The sequence below is a fragment of the Hyla sarda genome, chromosome 7 (assembly GCF_029499605.1).
Source record: "Hyla sarda isolate aHylSar1 chromosome 7, aHylSar1.hap1, whole genome shotgun sequence".
Lineage (NCBI taxonomy): Eukaryota > Metazoa > Chordata > Amphibia > Anura > Hylidae > Hyla > Hyla sarda.
The window spans coordinates 232,122,771-232,147,571 of record NC_079195.1 but is presented as its reverse complement, the minus strand read 5'-3'; the positions used below and the strand labels follow the sequence as shown (position 1 = coordinate 232,147,571).

Genomic DNA, 24,801 nt, shown 5'->3' with positions numbered 1-24,801 from the left:
TAAAAGTCACAGATGTGAAGGCGTCCGAAGGGAAACGGGCGGCCGGAGTAGGAAAAAAATAAAAAATATTGGCGCGTGTACGCCCACATCTCTTCATTTATTCCCATCCCGAATTCTGGTATTCGATATAACTCGGATTGTTGTAAAACTACAACACCCAGCACACCCTGGTATCTGACACATTCTGCAGCTGTCAGGACATGCTGGGAGTTGTAGTTCTACCACCAGTTTGGAATTACAGAATAGAATCATACCTTTTCTCCATGTTTAAGGGAGTGTTTCCCAACCAGACTACCTCCAGCTGTTGCAAAACTACAACTCCCAGCATGCCCGGACAGCCAAAGGCTGTTAGAGCATGCTGGGAGTTGTAGTTTTGCAACAGCTGGGGCGTCCTGGTTGGGAAAACACTGCCTTAAAGGGGTACTCCGGTGGAATTTTTATTTTTTTTAATCAACTGGCGCCAGAAGGTTAAACAGATTTGTAAATCACTTCTATTAAAAAAATCTTAATCCTTCCAGTACAATTTAGGGGCTGTATACTAAAGAGAAATCCAAAAAAGAAATGCATTTCCTCTGATGTCATGACCACAGTGCTCTCTGACGACCTCTGCTGTCCATTTTAGGAACTGTCCAGAGCACCATATGTTTTCTATGGGGATATTCTCCTGCTCTGGACAGTTCCTATAATGGACAGCAGAGGTCAGCAGAGAGCACTATGGTCATGACATCAGAGGAAATGCATTTCTTTTTTGGATTTCTCTTTAGTATACAGCCCCTAAAAAGTACTGAAAGGATTAAGATTTTTTTAATAGAAGTGATTTACAAATCTGTTTAACCTTCTGGCACTAGTTGATTTAAAAAAAAAAAAAAAAAAGTTTTCCACGGGAGTACCCCTTTAAGGAGTTACCCAGGATTAGAAAAACATACCTGCTTTTTTCCTTAAAGAGCTTTACTCTTGTCTAAAGGTTGCATGCGGTATTGCAGCTCAGTTCTATTGAAGAGAAGAGTTGCAATACCACACATAACCTGGGGTCAGTGGTGGCGCTGTTTTTGATTACAGAAATAATAATTAGCTCTGTTTTTGCCCCTTTTTGTGGTATCAGTATAGAAGGGTGTGGGGTGCCATAGAAGATCACTATGACGGGATGTACGGATGCATGTGGCAACAAGCCTGCGCTTTCTCTTGCCGCACACAGGCCTTGCGTTCGCCACGGATAGGAAATTGGGTTTTGATCATTTCAGAACAGACATTTAGCTGCAAGATGAGAGGTAGACACTCAATTGGGTGAGGGGAAAAAAAAAAAGGCCATTTAACCCTTCTGTAACATTGTAACCATTACGTAAAATCTCCTCCGTCGGCCCCAGTTCCCTTCACGGAGCATCGGTGGAATCCGGCCGCTTATTTCATGTCCACAGTTCTCCCGCTATAAATATAAAAAACAAAAACACAAGTCCAGCGTTCCTAACGCAAAATGTATCAAAACGAAGCAACAAGGAATCGAGAAGGAAGAGGGACACAATGTGACGCAGAGTCTCTGAAGAGGGTCGGGGCCGCCATAATTATGGTCACTCAGATTAGGTTCCAAAGGCAGAAAGGTAGGTAGGTGGGTGGGGTGGGGGGTGCAGGGGTCGTATCTCTAAGAATAGAGACTAGCGGTAACACTGTTCCGAGTTGATTCAGTTTTTCTGAGGACCGGTTTCCCTCGATAAACCTTATTCCAAAGTGAAAAACGTCACAGTAAAGAAGACGTAAAAGGTCCAAAAGTGAATGAGACGATTGGCCGGGGGTGGCTGTGCTGCCCCGTTTCCAGTATGGCGGAGTTGGGTCAGGGCAGCAGAGGCGGAGGAGGCTTCACTCCATGATGGCATGATACAGCGCCGGCTCAATGTAGTCCTCCCGATACCTGGAGTTGATGACTCTCTGTCGTTTCACCTCCTGCTTCACTTCCTTTTCTGCAAAGATTTCTGTAAAACGCATGTCAGACGCCACCGACTGCCGGGGAGAAGAGAACAATGAGGTCAGGGCCGAAAAAAATAAAGATTATTCTGTAAGAACAGTGGTCCCCAAACCACGGCCCTCCAGATGTTACTAAACCACAACTCTGCTGGCTGTCCAGGCATGCTGGGAGTTGTAGTTTTGCAACGTCTCACGGGCCATGGTTTGGAGACCGCTGTATCGTAATGTCAAGGACTATGGACACCTTAAAATGGAACCGGTCATTAAAAGATAATTACAATTTGATTTGTTGTAGAGACATCTCAATAGTTTATCGGTCACATGAATGAGCAGAGAGACCTGTTGGCCTGGACAGAATCCTAATGGAAACCTACGGGGCCAGCGTCCACAATCTGCTGTTTTTTATATTTTATTTTTTTGACAGTACCACTTTTGTGTACAAGTGACATTATGTGACTTTTATTTCCATAGTTCAGACATGTCTGCATGTGGTAATACCAAAATATGTTTATTTGTTTTTTATTTGTAAAATAGAAAAAGAAGGGTAATTTAGTTTAGCCAAACCACCGCAAAACAAAAAAACCTTTCTAAACGCCTTAGAGTGTGTTCACACGTGGGTTTGTTTGCTGCAGATTTGCTCTAGCAGATTGTTATCCAATGAGGTTAGTGGGCAGCAATCTCTGCAACAGCAAATCTGCAGCAAAAATATGCACGTGCGAACACATCCTTAAAGGGGTACTCCGATGCTCCAGAGTTCTGAAAACGCTCAGTCAGTGACCGAGATGCCATGGCCACGCCCTCCTGTCAACACGCCACCTCCCATAGACAGGAATGGAGGGGGGCATGGCGTAACGAGGGGTCTGGCCGGGAGCTGCCGGAGATCACAGGGGGCCCCAGGATCAGACATTTTCCCATCCTTTGGATAAGGGATAAAACGTCTAGCAGCTGGGCACCCCTTTAATAAATTCCCCACCATGTGTGTAGGAAAGATTGTAAGGAGGCAACGTTCTCCAACCTGAGGGTCTCCAGCTGGTGCAAAACTACAACTCTTATCATGCCCTCAAAGTATCTGTAGAGCCAGAAGCTGCAGGACACTGAGGATTGTACTCACCAGACGAGTCTTTACTTTCTTTGGTAACTCTTCATCAAGCGTATACACATCGTCTCTTTTTGCAGATACGTGGGAACCATCTTCAAATTCGATCTAAAAATGTGAAAAAGAAAAAAAATTGGGGAATCTATAAAACGCAGATTAAAGGGGTACTCGGTGAAAAACATTTTTAAATCAACTGGTGCCAGAAAGTTAAACAGATTTGTAAATTACTTCTATAAAAAAATCTTCATCCTTCCAGTACTTATTAGCTGCTGAATACTACAGAGGAAATGGTTTTCTTTTTGGAACACAGAGCTCTCTGCTGACATCACAAGCACAGTGCTCTCTGCTGACATCTCTGTCCATTTTAAGAACTCTCCAGTGTAGGAGAAAATCTCCATAGAAAACATATGCTGCTCTGGACAGTCCCTAAAATGGACATAGAGGTCAGCAGAGAGCACTGTGCTCGTGATGTCAGCAGAGAGCTCTGTGTTCCAAAAAGAAAACCCATTTCCTCTGTAGTATTCAGCAGCTAATAAGTACTAGAAGGATTAAGATTTTTTTTTAATAGAAGTAATTTACAAATCTGTTTCTCTCTTTCTGGCACCAGAAAAAAATAAAAAAATTAAAAGTTTTCCCCCGGAGTACCCCTTTAAAGAGTTTACATATACATCGGTAAATCCAAAACATCAGGAGTAAAATAACATAAGGAAGGTTTTCTACAATGCTCCGCGCTCACCTGATACATCTGAATTGTGTGCGACGCCACAAACTTGGCACCATAGACGAGTCCATCCGTCCAACGGACCTGTACGGTTTCCCCTGCGGGCGGCGGGCCCAGGTTCAGACAGTCGCGGCTCTGCCAGAGATGAAGAGGAAATGATAAAATGGAGCAAAAAGAAGAAGCAGAACGGACACTGCGTCTACGTGAAATATATATATAGGAAATGGACGAGAGTAAAACATATTATAAAATCTGGCAAAACAGAATAAAAGGGACGGACAGAGACTCAACAGAAGGGTCTGCAGGAAAAACACCTAAAAGAGTCGGTGGTCACATGACCGGACAGGAAGAACAACTGAGGAGCAGCCCCTGCAGTATTATGTAATCTAAGAAATAAATGAATATGTCACATGTTTTATCTATACAGGTTTCTCTCACTCACCACAATGTCCTCTGGATACAGATTGTCGCTGAAGGAGCCGTCGTCAAAATTGACCTCATAAAAAGTCTCCTTCGCCAGCTTGATGACCTCACACTGGTAGTAGCGGCCGTTCTTGTGTTTGCCGATCACGCGCTGCCCTGCCACAATGTCTTTGTCCGAGTCTTTGCCCTTAAGTAACATGAACACTAAGTCAGTAACCAATGACTGACAATGGCTGAGGACAACAGCTGCCATGATGGCGTCCAGAGTACCGGCTACGTACGGAGTTTATAGCGGACGCCACATATATAGGAGCGCCCCCAGTCTTACCCAGTGTCCCTATATGGAGGGCCATAAGAACGCTGGGAATTACAGGGCTGCACATGTGGACTATATTGGCCATTATTTATCAATCAGCTTGAAACCCTAATTGTCTGGTTTTCCCCATCACAGATCAACTTGATGTCTTAACAAGCTCTTGTAGCAAAAGTTAAAGTTAAAGGGGTACTCCGCCTCTAGACATCTTATCCCCAACACAAAGGATAGGGGATAAGATATCTGATGGCGGGGGCCCTGCCGCTGGGGACCCCCGCCATCTTTGCTGCAGCACCCCAGACATCCGGTGCACGGCGCAAAGTTCGCTGGCGATGCGGAGGCTCGCAACTTCATGGCCATGCCCCCTCAACGCAAGTCTATGGGAGGGAGCGTGACGGACGTCACACCCCCTCCCATAGACTTGCATTGAGGGGGCGTGGCTGTGACGTCACAAGCCTAAATATTATATATATATTTATTCTCTCTATCAACTGGCTCCAGAAAGTTAAAAAGATTTGCAAATTACTTCAATTTAAAAAAATCTTAATCCTTCCAATAATTATCAGCTGCTGAAGTTGAGTCGTTGTTTTCTGTCTGGCAACAGTGCTCTCTGCTGACATCTCTGCTTGTCTCGGGAACTGCACAAGTAGAAGAGGTTTGCTATGGGGATTTGCGTCTACTCTGGACAGTTCCTGAGACAGGTGTCATCAGAGAGCACTTTGACAGAAGAGAACAACTCAACTTCAGCAGCTCATAAGTACTGAAAGGATTAAGATTTTTATATAGAAGTAATTTACAAATCTGTTTAACTTTCTGGAGCCAGTTGAAATATATTATATATAAGTTTTTTTCCTGGACAACCCCTTTAAGCTGTGATTGGTTGTTATGGGAAAAACAAGACAAAGGGTTTCAACTTGATTGATAAATCGGGGCCATTGTCTCGGCTTGATGATGTTGATGGGAGGGAATTGTCGCGTTACCTCATTCTGGGACGGCTTGTGCCTGAAGCAGGTTATATACACCACGAAGGGCCAGTCATCGGGCTGCATCATCACTCCCGCAGCTTGTGCGCAGGTGGCGTGGAATGAGGTTGGGCAGCGGCCATGAGAGCACTGAATGCAGCACCCGGCCACCCTCTTTCTCCTCTTCTTGCAGAAACCACATTTCTAGAAAGAGATAATTGTCCTACGTGATTCTAAGGCCGTGAAGACATTTTACAAACCTTAAATACAACATTCCCCAATATGCGGCTATCAAGGCACGATGTCATTTTACCATCAACTGGAGAACCACAGAATAGAAAACATGGCTCTAATGGACAGCTGGTTCTAGCTATCAGTCATCGTCCGAACACCCAGACCGGTCAAAACTTTTGACATCTCTCTAAAACATGACAAACGTGTTTTTTTAAAAGTGACAGGGCCCTTTTAAAAGCCATGATCAATAGTGATTGCAGCATTTTAAAAAGGTCCAAATGCCACATACTGTAGGTTTCAGGTGACCGATTGGCACCCCCGCAACCTGATCGCAGGGTGCCGATCAGTTAATATGGTAGGCAGAGGCCTTTATTAAGAATTCATGGCTGCCACATGCTGAAGGTTTCCAAAGACCGAATGGCACTCCTCAACACAGGTGCATGATATCCAAAGGATAAAGGTATAAGCTGTCCACTCTAAGGGAGGGGGCGTGGCCTCACTGTGCAGGTCTCCGCCCCCTCCCTCAGTATGCTGTCTGCTCACATCTCCCCTAGCATTAGCAAAACTACAACTCCCAGCTTGTCCTCACTGACAGTAGGGAGACACAAGCTGACAGTGGGAGGATTTTTCCTGCACTCACAGCTGTCAATCAAGGAAGTGTGTCCATGACATAGGTGATGACTCATGGACACAGCAGGACTAGCATGTGTCCAGGCAGGTAGGTGGGGGGGGGGGGGGGGGGGGGTAGTTTGACTGGCTTTTTCAATATGAAATACTGAAAATTTTCTAATGAAAGCAATTGCAAAGCCCATGGGTTTTACTTGCTTTACAACGTATCAAAAGTTTTTGTATCTGACAGTGCCCATTTAAAAAAAAAAAAAAAAAAAAAAAAAATTATATTATTAATATGTAAAAAGCCTAATTGGCTGCATTTGTGGGAGTGGCGTGGGGTATATAAACTCCCCTCTCCCTCAGGTAGGGGCGTATGACTCGTGGGCGGTATTTCTCTTGCAGGATACCGTGTTAGGGCGTACGTCTCGGAGGTGTCAGTTGTTTGCAGTGGGTTGCAGTTATTTCGTGCTTCGTGTTTCAGGTCGGTAAGTATTCACTCCTGCCGCAGGCCCAGGCCCCTGTACCGGTTACCCGCCTGCCACCTGCTCGCTGCCGCTCTGGGGGAGCACTGCTCCTGCGGGTCGCGCGGCCCGTCCTCTCCTGCCGGCTGTCAGCACCCGCTCGGCTGGCCGGGGGGGGAACGGGTTGTTGGGCCCTGCACTACGGCGTTCTCCCCGGTGTTGCGCTTCCGGGTGTGGGTGGGGGACCTCCCTGGTTCAGCCGCGCCGCCGCCGCCGCTCGTCGGCCCGGCCGCTCCGTCCGGGCCTGGTGCCCCGCTTCCACGCCATCTCCTGCCGTGCGCTGGCTGGGCGGGGCTTCTGGGGGGGGGGCGGGGTTTCAGTGACGGCGTCGTCCGGCGCCGCGGCGCTGCCGCTGCTCAGCCGTAGGACGCTGCCGCTGACGGCCTCCACACAAACGGCCCCGGCCATAGGGGAGGGGTTTCCCAGGTCCCGCAATACAGTCCCGCTCCCCTTCGCCGCTCGGCTGGGGGGGGGGGGGGGGGGGTCGATTCGGTTTCAGTTAGAGCCACGCACGGAGGCCACAGCTTCCCTCCAGTGGCACGTAGGCCCTACTAATCACGCCGGATTTCTCCAGGGGGCGGCGACTCTTTCCCACCACTGCTCCAGCCCCCCCCCCTTTCCCCCCTCCCCCCCCCCCCCCCCCCCCTCGTTGTCACATACAAGGTGGGCACATGGCAGGAGTCGCCAGGCCCAGCAGGCCCTGGTTGCCAGGGGGAAGGGGTGTCAAGGGAGCGGGGCTGGGAGCTGCTTGTCACCACTACGGCACGGAACTTGTTTGTTTGATGTCACTGTATACATATGTAGCTTGACGGCCGGTGGCTCGTCAACGCTGGCAGTCACGGTCAGTCAGGGTGCTTCCTGCCTCATCACGTTTTGCTTGCTCCACAGGGTACCAGGTGGTCGGATTGGGTCCGTATTCCCGTGTACATCTCATACAGCTTTCAGTTTGAGGTACTTACAGAATCAATATGAGAGGGGAACCGTATGTTCTCCCCCCGTCTATCACTCCATATTCATCCCGTACATTTACGCAGTCACGAGCACTCCCGCCACCGGTTAGGACGCTGCTACTGACACGTCTTCAGAGCCACGTGCGTCACCACACTCACGTCAATCGGCCCCAGCCTGACTCAATTTCAGTTGGGGCTTGACGACATGGTTATTTCTGACTCTTCTTCAGAACGACTCGACATCACTCATAGGCAGAGGATCACCTGCGTCTGACTCATCTTCAGTGGGGTCCTCTGCGTATGCTGTTCTGACTCTTCTTCAGCGCAACAGCATACATTTAGCCTCAGTTTCAGTATCACACTTTCCTCCATCACGCCTTTTCGGTCGGTCACATTCATGTGTAATTAATCTTTCCCTTAAATATCCACAGCTGGAAGCCATTACCGTGCGGTCAGTACTCCCGGTGTTGGAAGCTTTTCAGGAAATTCAGCAGGTCAGTTCCCTCCTGTAGCCAGGAGAACGGAAAAAAAAAAAAAAAAACTGTGTACAGAGAGTATACATACATATATAGGGAGGGTATATATATATACATATATATATTTTTTTTTTTTTTCACTAGTCATTTTTTATTGTTCTCTTTCCCTCTTATTCTTGCCGGCACCCTTCTATGGCCCGGACAGGTTGCCAGCAGCATGTCTCAGCCAGCGGATATCGAGGAGGCACTCTCGGTTCCTGAGACTCCTGCCAGGGCCTCGGACCGAGGCAGCTTGCCCTCGTACAGGTCCTGGACCATCCCCAGGCTAATGGAAGAGTTGAGAAGGAGGGGTGTCCCCTTTCCGGCCTCAGCTAGGAAGGGCGAGTTATTCAACTTGCTGAATGCTGACCAAGCCCCCCGGGGTAGCCAGGCTGCGGCCCAGGATCAAGTTTCAAGCGCCTCCTTGTCTCAGCTTCACACGATGATGACTGAGGTGCTTACGACGGTGTCAGGTTTCAAGGCTAGGCTAGACCTAATGGAACTCTCCAGGAGCGACGTAGCAGTCCCGACCGCAGCGTCGCCCACGGCTTCTACCTCTCAGGCCACGCCTTCAGGTATGCCACATCCTCCACCGATCATCACGCCCGCACATTTCATCCCGGCAGCCATAAAAAAGGACATCCTTGAGGGAAAAGAGGTCAACCTCGCCTCTCTGCTAATTGCCACCACGGACGTACATGATACCAAAACCGTTGCCTGCGGGGAGCTGGCGGTCACGTTCAAAAGCAAGGACGCTAGGCTCAGCAGGAAGTTGAGTGTCACTGAGTTTGTGCTGGCATTTGGACTATTCAGGGACGTACTCTGTTCAGTCAGCCCTGGCCGCAGGGAGGAGTTGGACCTGTACTTACACAGGGTTGTGCAGATGGCGTACAAGTACGGGGGCACCACGTTCTACGAGTACCACAAGTCTTTTTCTGCAAAAGTAGCAGCCGCATACGCGCAGTTCGGCTACGTCACCAACTGGGGGTCCATAGACACGGAGCTATACTGCGAACATTTCGCGGGTCTGAAAGCCCCCTCCTGCACCGCATGCGGGGTGACCACGCATTCCTCCAGCTGGTGTCCGCAGGTCAGCAACCCAGGGGAACCCAGCACCAGTAGGAGCCTGAACGCCTTCACCCCTCCAGCTCCAAGGAACGTGGCCGCCCTAGATAGGCTCGGTAGACCAGTGAGGTACCTGGGCAAGACCCAGATCTGCAATAACTTCAATCTTTCCTCCTGCGTGTACAGCAATTGCAGACTACTACACGTGTGTTTCATTTGTTTCAGGGCTCACCCCAGCTCTATCTGCTCCCAGAAGGGCCCTCAGGCATGACTAGGCGTGGTACAGGTCCAGGTCCTCGCACAGGTCCTAGCTGGTCATCCTGAGCCCGACTGGGTGAGATGGCTGGTGGCGGGTTTCTGCGATGGGTTCCACACAGGTTTGGTCGCTTTGCCGCAAAGCACGCATGAATGTGGTAACCTGTCGTCAGCCCTTTCCGAGCCAGAGATCGTGTCCGGGCTAATCCAGCAGGAACTGGCAAAAGGTTTCATGATAGGTCCCTTTGATGTTCCCCCTTTTCCATGTTGGAGAGTCAGCCCTCTGGGGCTTGCCACAGGCAAATTTTCCAATAAAAGAAGATTAATCTATGACCTCTCAGCACCTTATTCCTCCATCATTCCCAGCATCAATGCTTTAATCCCCTCCGACGAGTTCTCCATGAAATATACTACTATTGACCGAGCCATACAGATTATCCTACAGTTAGGGAGAAACACTTGGTTGTCCAAAGCGGACATAACGGACGCTTTCAAACTACTCCCGATCAGACAAGACCTCTGGCAATGGCACGGTGTCAGGTGGCTGGACAAGTATTATTTCGCAGTTAAGCTCACATTCGGGGCAAAGAGCAGCCCCTGGCTCTTTGACCAACTAGCCACAGCACTGCATTGGGCACTCCAGAACGTGGCTGACTGCCAGCACGTCATACATTACCTGGATGATTTCTTACTACTCGAACATCCTAGTCTCGCTCCTCTCAACCTCACTTCACTACTGTCTCTGTTCAAGGAAATCGGGGTCCCAGTGGCACCTCACAAGACGGAGGGCCCCGTCAGGCAACTGGTGTTCTTGGGCGTCATCCTAGACACTGTAAACATGCAGGCTAGGCTTCCCCAGGAGAAACTAGTCAGAACCCGGGAGATGATACACAACCTATCCAGGAGTCGCACAGTAACCAGGGTCGAACTCCTGAGCCTCCTGGGCATGATGGCTTTCGCTATGAGGATCATCCCGCAGGGGAGAGCCTTCATATCCAGACTTTTGGACCTTCTCCCTTCAGTATCGGGTCAGAGGCAGGTCATCCACATCAACAATGAGGCGATGGCTGACTTACTCATGTGGGATCACTTCTTGGAGAGCTGGAACGGTGTCTCTTTTTTCGTTCCCCCTTTATCAGACGGGTCCCCGACGATAGTGTCCGATGCCTCATCGGTTGGCTTCGCAGCCATTTTCGGGAACAAATGGTTAGCCGGCCCCTGGCCAGCTGAGATCCGCAACATTCCCGACTTCACAGTAACTTCAGCCCTGTTTGAAACATTTCCCATCGTAGCCGCCGCTGCTGTCTGGGGAAACTCCTGGGCTAACTCCACAGTTCGATTTCTGTGCGATAATTCCGCTACAGTCGACATTCTCAACAGAGGACGCTCTAGGTCCCCCCACATAATGCGCTTTGTCAGGAGGTTCATTCTGTTGTCTCTCCAGCACAATTTCCATTTTTTGATCGAGCACATAGAAGGTAGGAAGAACTTGGCGGCTGATGCACTCTCTCGGGCTAAATTCGGTGTGTTTTTTCAGGTACAACCAGACGCAGACCGGGTCGGAGTCCCGGTGCCTCCGTTCCAACAACTGCTAACGGACTAGCCAGATACGTCTCCATTGCCAACACTCTAATCAAGAAGTCTTTAGCTCCCAGCACGATCCGGGCTTATGATACCGCTTTGGCGGTTTTCTCCTCCTTCATGCAGGGTTTAGGGCTTTCCCCCACAATCACTTTACACTCTGCCCTAGCTTTTGTTGGTTTTTGCCATTCTTCTTTACACTTATCCCAGAACACCATCAAACTTCACTTAACAGGTCTTCAACACCACAGGTCACTCTCGCACCCTCACGCCTCTTCTCTACTCTCTGCTCATCCGATCAAAGCAGCACTCAAGGGCATTTCAGTCTTGTCGCACCCCAAATCTCTTTCTCGCGCACCGGTCACGGGGGATCTTTTCCGGGCCATGTCTTCCTTACTGGACACGCACCCTTTTGGTTTTCACCTCAGCACGGTCATCAAAGCTGCCATACACCTTGCTTTTTACGGCTTCCTTAGACCGGGGGAGTTCACGCGCACTGGCTGCCGAGCACCCGGGCCGACCCTGAGCCAGCTATCATCTAACAGGCTAGGTTTCACTTTCACCCTTCCGTCCACCAAAACCTGCAGATGGGGAGCATCCATCAGATATTTCCCCACCTCACATCAGTGGTGCCCAGTCTCGTCTCTCACCGACCTCCTCTCAATGCTGTCCGGGCAAGCAGCGGACAGTCCGCTCCTCCCGGTGGCTGGGCATGCTCTGTCTTCCTCCCAGTTTACCAGATACGTCCGCTCCCTAGTCACCATGCTAGGTCATGATCCCGCTGTCATCTCAGGACACTCGTTCAGGATCGGAGCGGCCTCCGCAGCCTCCAAACATGATGTCCCAGCCCACATCATTAAGAAGCTAGGCCGCTGGAACTCCAGCTGTTTTGACCGGTACATTCCGGATCCCTCTACCGAAATGGCTAATGTGTTTAAAGTGTTGGCGTTGTGATACAAATAAAATAGAGTTACACCCTACTCTTGACTCTTTGCCCTCTATAGGCGTGCCCTCGGTCGCGGTTATTGGGCACACCTCATCCGCTGTTTTGTATTTCTTAATTCTGTACTAGGTCTACCGGGGTTCCAAGGCTCAGGACGGTAAGTACTCTTGTTCTCCTTTTTCGTATACTTGCTCGTTCGGCCTTTCGAGCCATGACCACAAGTAAAAAGCCTAATTGGCTGCATTTGTGGGAGTGGCGTGGGGTATATAAACTCCCCTCTCCCTCAGGTAGGGGCGTATGACTCGTGGGCGTCACCCACCCAACCCTCCCTTTTTCTATCATAATCCATACATAGGGCATGCCCTCTATAGGCGTGCCCTCGGTCGCGGTTATTGGGCACACCTCATCCGCTGTTTTGTATTTCTTAATTCTGTACTAGGTCTACCGGGGTTCCAAGGCTCAGGACGGTAAGTACTCTTGTTCTCCTTTTTCGTATACTTGCTCGTTCGGCCCTTTCGAGCCATGACCACAAATATATATATATATATATATATATATATATTTATTATATTATATATTATATATATATATATATATATATATATATATAATATATTATATATATATAATATATTATATATATATATATATATAATATATTATATTATATATATATATATATTTTTTTTTTATGATAACGATCATAATAAATATATATATATATGCAAATCAATAAATGAAGCAGTATCTTGTAATACCTTTTTAATTGGACTAACAGAATTTTGTAGAGGCCAATAAAAAAGGTACTACAAGATACTGCTTCATTTTTTGATTTGCATCTGTATCACTGGACGAATACGGCTACTCAAATTTACTATATTTTATATAATTATCTATATTTATTAATAAATATCCACTGCCATGGAAACATACCAGTCTGAATCTCATTAAGGGGATTTTGCTGATGTCCACAGGACGCCTCTCTGCTATGTTCACAAATTTGGCTTCGGCCACGGCCACAGCGCACATGACATGCACCCACCTAGTGATAGACAGGACCATGATAATAAGATCATTAGTGCATAAATAATTATAGAAATCTCTAAAGACAGCAGCAAAGCAACAACCGGCCATGAAGAATCACACACAGCTCTGCAGCAAATGCCCAGGTGACCCACGTAGCACCAAACTCCCAAGTACCTACCGGTTATCATTGGCCTTCTGTAGGGCTCCTCCACGTAGAGAACAGAGGCAGCAATCCTGAAAAGACCGGATATAGAGTAAGAGAATACAATAGGGCAGTGGACTTTAAACTGTGAACCTCCAGCTGTTGCAAAACTACAACTCCCAGCATGCCCAGACAGCCGAAGGCTGTCTGGGCATGCTGGGAGTTGTAGTTTTGCAACAGCTGGAGGTCCACAGTCTAGACACCAATGCAATAGGGAATATCAGCAAAAGCTCCAATTAAAAAGACAAAGACTGACAGAGCGGAGCGGTCGCCTCACCTCGGACATTGCGTTCTCCTCACACCTGGAGCAGTTCCAGCCTTCTACTGCTTTATCTTTGGGCACGCCATAGCAACCTGGAATAAATAAATAAGACACCCAAATAATGCAGACGTTACACTCATCACATTACCAATACCTGGGGAACATGTCCCAAACTACAAGCGGTCTGCAATAAGACGGACCCTCTACAATCATGGCCGTAAATGTTGTCCCCCCTGAAATGTTTCTATAAAATGAAGCATTTCTCACAGGAAAGGATTGCAGTAACACAGGTTTTGCTATACGCATGTTTATTCCCTTTGTGTGTATTGGAACTAAACCAAAAAAAGGGAGGAAAAAAAGCAAATTGGACATAATGTCACCAAACTCCAAAAATGGGCTGGACACAATTATTGGCAACCGTGATTTAATATTTGGTTGCGCACCCTTTGGAAAAAATAACTGAAATCAGTGTCTTCCTATAACCATCAATAAGCTTCTTACACCTCTCAGCCGGAATGTTGGACCACTCTTCCTATAACCATCAATAAGCTTCTTACACCTCTCAGTCGGAATGTTGGACCACTCTTCCTTTACAAACTGCTCCCGGTCTCTTATTGGACGGCGCCTTTTCCCAACAGTAATTATAAGATCTCTCCACAGGTGATCAATGGGATTTAGATCTGGACTCATTGCTGACACTTCAGAACTCTCCAGCGCTTTGTTGTCATCCATTTCTGGGGATTTTTGATGTATGTTTGGGGTCATTGTCCTGCTGGAAGACCCAAGATCTCGGACACAAACCCAGCTTTCTGACACTGGGCTGTACAGTGCGACCCAAAATCCATTGGTAATCCTCAGATTTCATGATGTCTTGTACACATTCAAGGCCCCCAGTGCCAGAGGCAGCAAAACACCCAAAACATCACTGACCTCCCCCATATGTCACTGTAGGTTCTGTGCTCTTTTCTTTGTAGGCCTCATTCCGTTTTCAGTGAACAGTAGAATGATTTGCTTTACCAAAAAGATCTATCTTGGTCTCATCTGTCCACAAAACGTTTTCCCAGAAGGATTTTGGTTACTCAAGTTCATTTTGGTAAAATGTAGTCTCTCTTTTTAATGTCTCTGTGTCAGCAGTGGGGTCCTCCTGAGTCTCCTGCCATAGTGGGGTCCTCCTGGGTCTCCTGCCATAGTGGGGTCCTCCTGGGTCTCCTGCCATAGTGGGGTCCTCCTGGGTCTCCTGCCATAGTGGGGTCCTCCTGGGTCTCCTGCCATAGTGGGGTCCTCCTGGGTCTCCTGCCATAGTGGGGTCCTCCTGGGTCTCCTGCCATAGTGGGGTCCTCCTGCGTCTCCTGCCATAGTGGGGTCCTCCTGCGTCTCCTGCCATAGTGGGGTCCTCCTGGGTCTCCTCCATAGTGGGGTCCTCCTGGGTCTCCTCCATAGTTGGGTCCTCCTGGGTCTCCTCCATAGTTGGGTCCTCCTGGGTCTCCTCCATAGCGGGGTCCTCCTGGGTCTCCTCCATAGCGGGGTCCTCCTGGGTCTCCTCCATAGTATTTCATTTCATTTAAATGTTTACAGATATCCAAGCTGTCCTGCAGGCTCAGGAGCATCAGTGTCAGCGCAAACTATCTTTGGAACTTGTTTGAGGCTGCTTATCCACAGTCCGGACTATCCTGCCTCGTCACCTTTCATCAATGTTTCTCTTCCGTCCACACCCAGGGAGATTAGCTACAGTGCCATGGGTTGTAAACTTCTTGATAATGTTGCGCACTGTGGACAAAGGCAAATCTAGATCTCTGGAGATGGACTTGTAACCTTGAGATTGTTGAAATTTTTCCACAACATTGCCAACATTTACAGCCATGACTGTATATGGAGGAAGGTTATTTAGGAAAGCAAATAGAGGGTGCCTCAAATGACCCCCCCCCCCCCCAAATAGAGGGATGCCTCAAATTAACCCCCCCCCACCCAAAAGGTGCAGTGTCCAAGGCAGACAACCCTTTTCACTATAAAGAAACCCAACAAAAAGGAGTGCCAGTCTAGAGTAGACCATGTCCACTAGGCAATTGAAGTGCACCTAAGGGTGCAAATAGCACTGAGGGGGCAACACCGGTATGAGCCTATAGGCTGGCCGTCTCCCGATCCACCCCAAAGCCTAAATCAACAGGTCGGTGATTATGCATTACAGTGTAGGTTGAAACTATACAAAAAATATGAATAAAACCACACAAAATAAAATAAATATATAAAAACAAACAAACACATACATCTCTGGGTGGAGCTTCTCCCAGTAAACCGTCCATGACGCAGACGCCATTTATTTAATCGCACACACCGGGTATCTAAATTCGTTTCTTCGCAAATGCATCATTGTTGTTCATTGGGAGAAGCTTCACTTATTGTACAAGTTTTTAACCTAAACAGATGTGAATCTTTGGACCCAGAGAAACCTCGGTTCACATAATGGAAGCGAATTGTCAGCAGGTAACAGGTAATCCCCGATGATAAGGAGCAAGAAGAGAAGGGGTATACAGATTGTCACAGGGATCTATGGATGTCACTACACTGCTCAAAATATAAAGGGAACACGTAAACACCACAATGTAACTCCAAGTCACTGACACTTGTGTGAGATCCCACTGTCCACTCAGGAAGAACACTGATTGACAATCAATTTCACATGGAACAGACAACAGGTGGAAATTATAGGCAATTAGCAAGACACCCCCAATAAAGGAGTGGTTCTACAGGTGGTGACCACAGGCCACTTCTCAGTTCCTATGCTTCCTGGCTGATGTTTTGGTCACTTTTGAATGCTGGCGGTGCTTTCACTCTAGTGGTAGCATGAGACTGAGTCTACAACCCACACAAGTGGCTCAGGTAGTGCAGCTCATCCAGGATGGCACATCAATGCGAGCTGTGGCAAGAAGGTTTGCTGTTTCTGTCAGCGTAGTGTCCAGAGCATGGAGGCGTTACCAGGAGACAGGTCAGTACATCAGGAGACGTGGAGGAGGTCAACAACCCAGCAGCAGGACCACTACCTCCGCCTTTGTGCAAGGAGGAGCACTGCCAAAGCCCAGCAAAATGACCTCCAGCAGGCTACAAATGTGCATGTGTCCACTCAAACTGTCAGATACACTCCATGAGGGTGGTATGGGGGCCCGACGTCCACAGGTGGGGGTTGTGCTTACAGCCAAACACCGTGCAGGACGTTTGCCATTTGCCAGAGAACACCAAGATTGGCAAATTCCCCACTGGTGCCCTGTGCTCTTCACAGATGAAAGCAGGTTCACACTGAGCACGTGACAGAGTCTGGAGACGCCGTGGAGAACGTTCTGCTGCCTGCAACATCCTCCAGCATGAACCCGGTTTGGCAGTCAGTAATGGTGTGGGTGGCATTTCTTTGGGGGGGCCGCACAGCCCTCCATGTGCTTGCCAGAGGTAGCCTGACTGCCATTAGGTACGGAGATGAGATCCTCAGACCCTTTGAGAGACCATATGCTGGTGCGGTTGGCCCTGGGTTCCCCCTAATACAAGACAATGCTAGACCTCATGTGGCTGGAGTGTGTCAGCAGTTCCTACAAGAGGAAGGCATTGATGCTATGGACTGGCCGCCCGTTCCCCTGAATCCGATTGAGCACATCTGGAACGTCTCGCTCCATCCACCACAGACTGTCCAGGAGTTGGCGGATGCTTTAGTCCAGGTCTGGGAGGACATCCCTCAGGAGACCATCCTCCACCTCATCAGGAGCATGCCCCTGCGTTGTAGGGAGGTCATACGGACACGTGGAGGCCACACACACTACTGAGCCTCATTGGGACTTGTATTAAAGGACATTACATAAAGTTGGATCAGCCTGTAGTGCGGTTTTCCACTGTGATTTTGAGGGTGACTCCATATCCAGACCTCCATGGGTTGATGACTTCCATTGATAATTTTTGTGTGATTTTGTTGTCAGCGAATTCAACTATGTAAAGACGAAAGTATTTCATACGATTAGTTCACTCAGATCTACGATGTGTTATCTTGGTGTTCCCTTTAGTATTTTGAGCAGTGTAGTCATGTTATTTTATTGATCAGTCGTGTTATTGATCAGGTGACAGGCGGACGGACACTCACTGGCATGCACACACACGTTGCAGTTCCTGCAGGTTATCAGCAGGCTGGTGCCGTCCTCCTCCAGGAACGGGGCGGACAGGTTGAGCTCGGAGTTGCTGCCGGTGGTTGTGAAACACATCTCCGGGATCAGTGGTTTGGTCTTCAGGCGGAATCCGATGGGAGTCTCAGTTTTGTTCTGTTCCGCACAATCAGCCTGGAGAATAAAGGTGACACATTAATGCCGAGTACGTGACAGGTTTTATTCTTACCCCAGAGGGTTGTGGGTAATATAGACGACATAGAAGTTATGTTTGTTATAGGGCGAGGAGGAAAAACGAGTGAGTAACATGAAAATTGGTCCCGACAAGTGGATCGTCATGAGGGACAAGTAGATTTTGCTCCTTTTCAGTCCCGTGGACAAGTAGTTTGTCTTATAAAATTTTGTCACCCCTGTATGTACATTACAGAAATTTTATAAACTACTTTTCCACGGGACTGAAACATGTGTGTGTGTGTGTGTATGTACACACACATATATTAAATTATATATTATAATATATATATATATATATATATATATATATATATATATATATATATATATATATATATTTATATATTTATATATTTATATATATATATATATATATATATATATATATATATATATATATATATATATATATATATATATATATATATATATATATATATATATATATATATATATATATATACACACACACACACACACAAATTCTGAATGTAGAAAATAATTTATACTGGTAAATCCTTTCTAACAGCGTCGTCGCTTTGTTCTCGCCTATTTCCCACCTGGTAGTAAGTCCTGAAGAGCAGGCAGATGGAGCAGTGCGGCGGCACCCGAGACATGGCCAGATTGTATTCTCGCACCACCTGGAAATTTAATGGTTTGTTGGTCCACAGCTGGGTGAGGGGTTTGGCCCATGTCTCAGTCTCCTCGAACTCTTCATCCACAAGTCCCTGATCCGGCTGATCTACAGATCACAAAGAGAACGACCCAAATGTTATACAAGGTGGGAGAAAGGAAAGCAGACAATGCATTTCACACAAATCTTGATTCTCTATGGCGGTATATTTCAATCAGTGTGCATCCCGCTGTTGCAAAACTACAACTCCCAGCATGTCCAGACAGCCGAAGGCTGTCTGGGCATGCTGGGAGTTGTAGTTTTGCAACAGCTGGGAGTACACTAGTTGGGAAACACTGCTGTATGGAAAAAGATCTTGATGCACAGAGGCAACGGGACACACTTACCGTCTTCACTGCCGCTGTCCTTCATCACCAACGGGTGGTAACGGGGGAGCTTGGAAAGAGGCTGCCGGCGGCTCTTGGCGTTGAAGTTCTCCTGGAGGGCGTCCATGTGCTTCCCTGCAACCTGCATGATAAATAACACATAGATCAGACAAGACTCGGAGGGTGCGTCCTGCGGGCAGTGGCCCAGTACTGTTTATGTATTCTTTAAAAATTATCTTTGCATCAATATATATTATATATACACACACACACACACAATATTATTTGTATTATCATATCAATTATACAATAAATCTTTGTATTTTATCAATATATATTCTGCAATAATAATCCTTTTATTATTGTATCAATATATTCAATTATAATCCTTGCATTATTGTATCATATTAATATATATATATATATATATATATATATATATATATAAAATATGATACAATAATGCAAGGATTATAATTGAATATATTGATACAATAATACAGGGAATATTATTGTATAAAATATATATTGTTACAAGGTTTATAATTGAATGATAGAGATATAGATAGATATAGATATATAATATATAATTCAATTATAATCCTTGTATCAATATATTTTATACAATAATATTCCCTGTATTATTGTATCAATATATTCAATTATAATCCTTGCATTATTGTAATATATAAATATTAGACATTATTGTATCAATATCTACTACACAATAATAATCCTTTTATGACTGTATCAATATATATTACACAATAATAACCTTTGTATTATTGTATCAATATATTAAATTATAATCCTTGCATTATTGTATCAATATATATTTAATTAGGCTGCGTTCACACCACGTTTTTGCAATACAGGTCACGTATCAGGTTTTTTAACAAAAAACGGACTAAACTGTATAAAAACGTGTGGACAAATTTCAACCCGTATACAGTTAAAATCCATATACGGTTTGAAAAAATGATATCCTGTTGCATCTGTTTTTTAAAGAAAAAAAACGTATACATTTTTAACTTTTCACTTGATTTTGAATAAAGTTTCACTTGTTTGATTTAAATTCCAAGAAAAAAACACTGTGCAAAGTAAAAAAAACGTATGGTGAAAACCGGATGGAACCGTACGCACACACAGTTCTGTACGGTTCCCATGTTAAAAAAAATTAATGTATACGGTTTAATACAGTTTTTCACCCGGACCAAAAACCGTGGTAGACTACGGTTTTGGGAACGGGAAAAAAAATAAAAAAAAACAACCTGACAAAACCGTACAGGATGCAAAACGGACTAAACCCGATGCATGGTTTGGCATACGTTTTTTTAATGGGGAGTCAATGCATACGGTTTTCACATTGAAAACGTATACGGGAACTGTATTACAAAAACATGGTGTGAACCCGGCCTAATAATCCTTGTATTACTGTACTAATATATATTACATAATAACCTTTGTATTATTTTATCAAAATATATTAGACATTGTATCAATATCTACTACACTAATAATCAGTGTATGTCTGTATCAATATATATTACATAATAATTCTTGTATCAATATATATTACATAATAATAATCCTTGTATCAATATATATTACATAATAATCTTCGTCCCTGATGCCCTGTACACATATAATCTCTATAGAATGAGATCCTCACCCACCCTCCTGCCGGTCACTTACCTCCTCCAGCTCCTGCTCTGTAAAGCTGCCCATAGCGCTGGTCTTCTTCCACACGGCGGGTTTGTTCTCCTCTTTGGCATAGCTGTGGATGCTGCGGGATTTCTTGGGGGAGGATCCGTGCGGCCCCTCCGAGTCGGTATCCGATGCACCTGAACTGTCTTGGGATGAGAACAAGGAGGAGCTCTCGGCGCTGGTGGACGGGCTGCCGGGGTTGGAGATGGGAGTGGTTGTTCCTGAGGTGGTGTAATCTTCAACATTCTTCAAGGTTTCAAACTGCTGCCCAGACGATCCTGGAACGAGAAGACGCGCGGACATCCAGGTTTAATGGGCGACAAGTGGGAGTAACCAGAAAAAGGATATACAGTGAAACCTCAGGGAGACAGTCACCCAAAACGGCACTTAGGGGGTGAGGTGGGTCCGTAAAGAAGGAAGCCAGAAAACATAAATGGTGCAACTAAAAATCTATCATAGGAAATCTGCTGGGCATAAAGAGCCACCCCCCCAGCAGACAGGCATGACAGTCTATGTTCCCCAACCAGTGTGCCTTCAGCTGTTGCAAAACTACAACTCCCAGCATGCCCGGACAGCCAACGGCTGTCCGGGCATGTTGGGAGTTGTAGTTTTGCAACAGCTGGAGGCACCCTGTTTGGGAAACAATGGTCCATGGACACATGGGCTGTTTACTGTCTTATTCTGCACCCGTTTGATTTGATCGTCTATTTAACAGGTTGCCTAACTAGGTCAGTAATAAGTAGATAATTACAAATATAGATACAATTAAAAAAATAAACAAAAAACATTTAACTGTTTTATCCGAGATAATTCTTCCACACGATTGTTCTATTATCATTTTATCACAAGTTTTTATTTATTTATCTTTTATACAGCACTCAGGGCACTACCTGCTTCAGTGTCTTCTTCCGGGCAGTCTTCCTCTTTGGGGTCTTGTACACAGGGGGTCTCACACGGCTCGGGGCAGAGTTCTTCCTTAAATTCTCCGCTCTGGCTCAGCTCCTTCGGGACCTCCAGACACACTCTGTGACGCTTGGTTCCTATGCGCTGTTTGGTGACGCTGGAATGAATGAAGGGGCGGTAAGTAATATACAAAATCCACATAAGCCATGATATTTGCTGCGGAGCAACAAGGAAAAGCAGACGGGGGAGACCGATCAGTGATCACGACAAGCGGCGCTTATTAGTTCACATCTGCCATCTTGTGATTGAACGCCAGATATCCCCCATACAATAGTCTTTAAATCTTGTTAAATGTTATAATCCCCCCAGGTCACGGCCCCCATCATGATAAACCCCCCTCGGCCTTTATTTTTCTTATTTTTTAGTTTTCTACCTTGATATTGTTCTGTATTTTCTGCTCAGTCAGATTCACAGACTGGGAAGGGGCGTTCCCCAGCAGGCGTGACATCATCTGAAGCCATACAGGGGAGAACTTCCTCCCTCACTCTGCTACACACAACCCAGAGCAGTCCAGTGTGAGATGAGCTATGATTGGCTAAGGCTGCACACACACCCCTCAGCATTTCCTGTGTTTGCACTTCTGCCAGGCCAGCAGGAGTCCAAAGTCTGTGCGAGAGATGGGGAGGAAATGCGCTCTGGACAAGTAGGGAGACACCTAGTGGCAGCTTTTTTTTTTAAACAAAGTACATTAGAAACCTTTTTTATTTACCATAAGGACTGCAATAGCAAAAAATTCGTTTTCATGAAAGTGCCCATTTAAAGGGGTTATACAATGGACAGGGATGGCTTCGAGGAGGGAACCGGCTCAAACTACGCTGACCGACCAGGACAAGATACGGAGGATAAAAGAGGATTTTATTGACCAAGATGCAACGTTTTACTGTGCTTGCGCAGCATCCTCAGGCCCCTCATTTTAAAGGGGTTATCCAGGAATAGAAAAAGACAGTTCTTTCCCAAAAACAGCGCCACACCTGTCCTTAGGTTGTGTATGGTATTACAAGTCTGCTCTCTCTGGGACTGAACCCCCAACAAACACCACATTGACTGCATGACCTATAGACGTAATATTAAGGGTTAAAGTGATTTTTTTCCACCATAAAGTGTCACAAAAAAATAAATAAATAAATATATATATATATTTTTTTTTTTTTTAAATAACCTTGCTTTATAATATATTAAAATATTTATATTTACTTAATTTATTTTTGTGACACTTTCAAGTGATGTTTATCGCCATAAACATATCGGCCCAACACCCAAAGTGCGAGCAATCAAAATTCTTGGCATGTCAACTAATTATTATTATTTATTTTTTCTTATTACTTTTAAAAGCGCTAAATTTTGTTCACCTAAGCGAAAGATACCAGATGTTCTACCATATCAGATGGGACCTTGTAGGTCACTACGTCCATTGCTTTGGAGCAGAGTTCTCACCTTTTCTTTTGATCTGGATCAGCTTGTTGATAGTCGACAAATTCGGCTGCTTCTGGCGTGGGCATTGTGTGGTCGATTGCGGCGTTATCCTTCCCCGCCTTCCAGAGTTTATATCGCTCGGGCTGGAACTTGTGCACGAAGACGTCCATGGAGATCTTAACCATGTCCTTCCTGCAGGAGCACTGCGAACGGGAGGCAGAGAGTGAGCGTCTATACAGGATACATTAGAAGGGTTTCCAACCAGGGGGCCTCCAGCTGTTGCTAAACTACAACTTCCAGCATGCCCGGACAGCCGACGGCTGTACGGGCATGCTGGGAATTGTAGTTTTGCAACAGCTGGAGGCAGACTAGTTGGAAAATACCAACATATTGGTTGTCCCACCAGGTATATGGATGTGCAGAGGAGAGAAGAGGACAGTGTGTGACCCCAACCCATATGAGAGATTTGTGTGGCGGCCATATTGCTGCCCCTCGGTGCTGGGACAGAAGTGGCGATACAGTAAGATCTACAGTTTCACCTACCAGAACAGCCTGCTTCCCGTACTCTATCCATCTTAAAGTGGCAAAATTGGTGGACTCTGCGCAGTTGAATCCGTGGTTGAACCCAGCATGGTAGCCGTAGGGGAACGTGATCATGAACTCTCCGGCTTCCTGGGTGATCTGAAGGAACAGACACAGAAAAGATTAGGGGGATATATGAAAACGCATGCTAAGAGCGTCTCCTCCCCGATATCCCATGACAGCCTCCGCTCACCTTATCGAAGGGGATGCCGTACTTCTTGAGGATGAAGGGAGAGATGACGGTCATCTTGTGGCGGAGGAAAGCCTCACAGCTCTGGGCGCTGCCAGGGAAGAATCCTGCATCGGAGAAACGAGGGAGAATGCCATGAAATACTGAGCAGACGCACAGTCCATGAAGGACCCCCATAACATGGTACCCACACAGTACCATCTGCCTGGAGGCCCCCAAAATACCTCGTACCTGGACTCCCCACCCCTACACAATATGCTCTGCCTGGACCCCCCTACACACTATGCTCTGCCTAGAGCCCCCTACACACTATGCTCTGCCTGGAGCCCCCCCAAAGTACCTTGTACCTGTACCCCCCCCCCCACCACACACAATATGCTCTGCCAGGAGGCCCCCAAAATACCTCGTACCTGGACTCCCCACCCCTACACAATATGCTCTGCCTGGACCCCCCTACACACTATGCTCTGCCTAGAGCCCCCCAAAATACCTTGTACCTGGACCCCCCTACACACTATGCTCTGCCTGGACCCCCCTACACACTATGCTCTGCCTGGACCCCCCTACACACTATGCTCTGCCTGGAGCCCCCCCAAAGTACCTTGTACCTGTACCCCCCCCCCCCCCACCACCACACACACACACAATATGCTCTGCCAGGAGGCCCCCAAAGTACCTCGTACCTGGACTCCCCCACCCCTACATAATATGCTCTGTCTGGACCCCCCCCCTACACAATATGCTCTGCCTGGAGCCCCCAAAATACCTTGTACCTGGAACCCCTACACAGTACCCTCTGCCCGCATTCCCCCCCAAATTACCCTGGACCTCCCCATACAATACCCTCTGCTGGGAGGCCCCCAAAATACCTTGTACCTGGACCCCCTACACAATATGCTCTGCCGGGAGGCCCCCAAAATACCTTGTACCTGGACCCCCT

At 46.7% G+C, this 24,801-nt stretch overlaps 2 protein-coding genes across 2 annotated transcripts in view; one reads left to right on the top strand and one right to left on the bottom strand.

Moving 5' to 3' along the window:
* Positions 1-838: 838 nt before the first annotated feature.
* Positions 839-24,801, bottom strand: part of KDM4A (lysine demethylase 4A) — a gene marked incomplete at its 5' end in the record, with an annotated part of 34,263 nt that continues 10,300 nt past the window's right edge. The window contains 16 exon segments of the mRNA XM_056533064.1: positions 839-1,992; positions 3,068-3,160; positions 3,789-3,908; positions 4,216-4,383; positions 5,490-5,675; positions 13,081-13,189; positions 13,352-13,407; positions 13,653-13,729; positions 17,755-17,947; positions 18,568-18,749; positions 19,028-19,148; positions 20,702-20,991; positions 21,604-21,773; positions 23,111-23,292; positions 23,633-23,770; positions 23,865-23,968. Of these exon segments, the coding sequence (XP_056389039.1) occupies positions 1,852-1,992; positions 3,068-3,160; positions 3,789-3,908; positions 4,216-4,383; positions 5,490-5,675; positions 13,081-13,189; positions 13,352-13,407; positions 13,653-13,729; positions 17,755-17,947; positions 18,568-18,749; positions 19,028-19,148; positions 20,702-20,991; positions 21,604-21,773; positions 23,111-23,292; positions 23,633-23,770; positions 23,865-23,968 (2,330 nt within the window). The 3' untranslated portion in view covers positions 839-1,851.
* Positions 7,780-9,984, top strand: LOC130283477 (uncharacterized). Its single transcript, XM_056533065.1, has 2 exons — positions 7,780-8,282; positions 8,470-9,984. The coding sequence occupies exon 2, from the start codon at positions 8,482-8,484 to the stop codon at positions 9,637-9,639; it is 1,158 nt and encodes a 385-aa protein (XP_056389040.1). The 5' UTR covers positions 7,780-8,282; positions 8,470-8,481; the 3' UTR covers positions 9,640-9,984.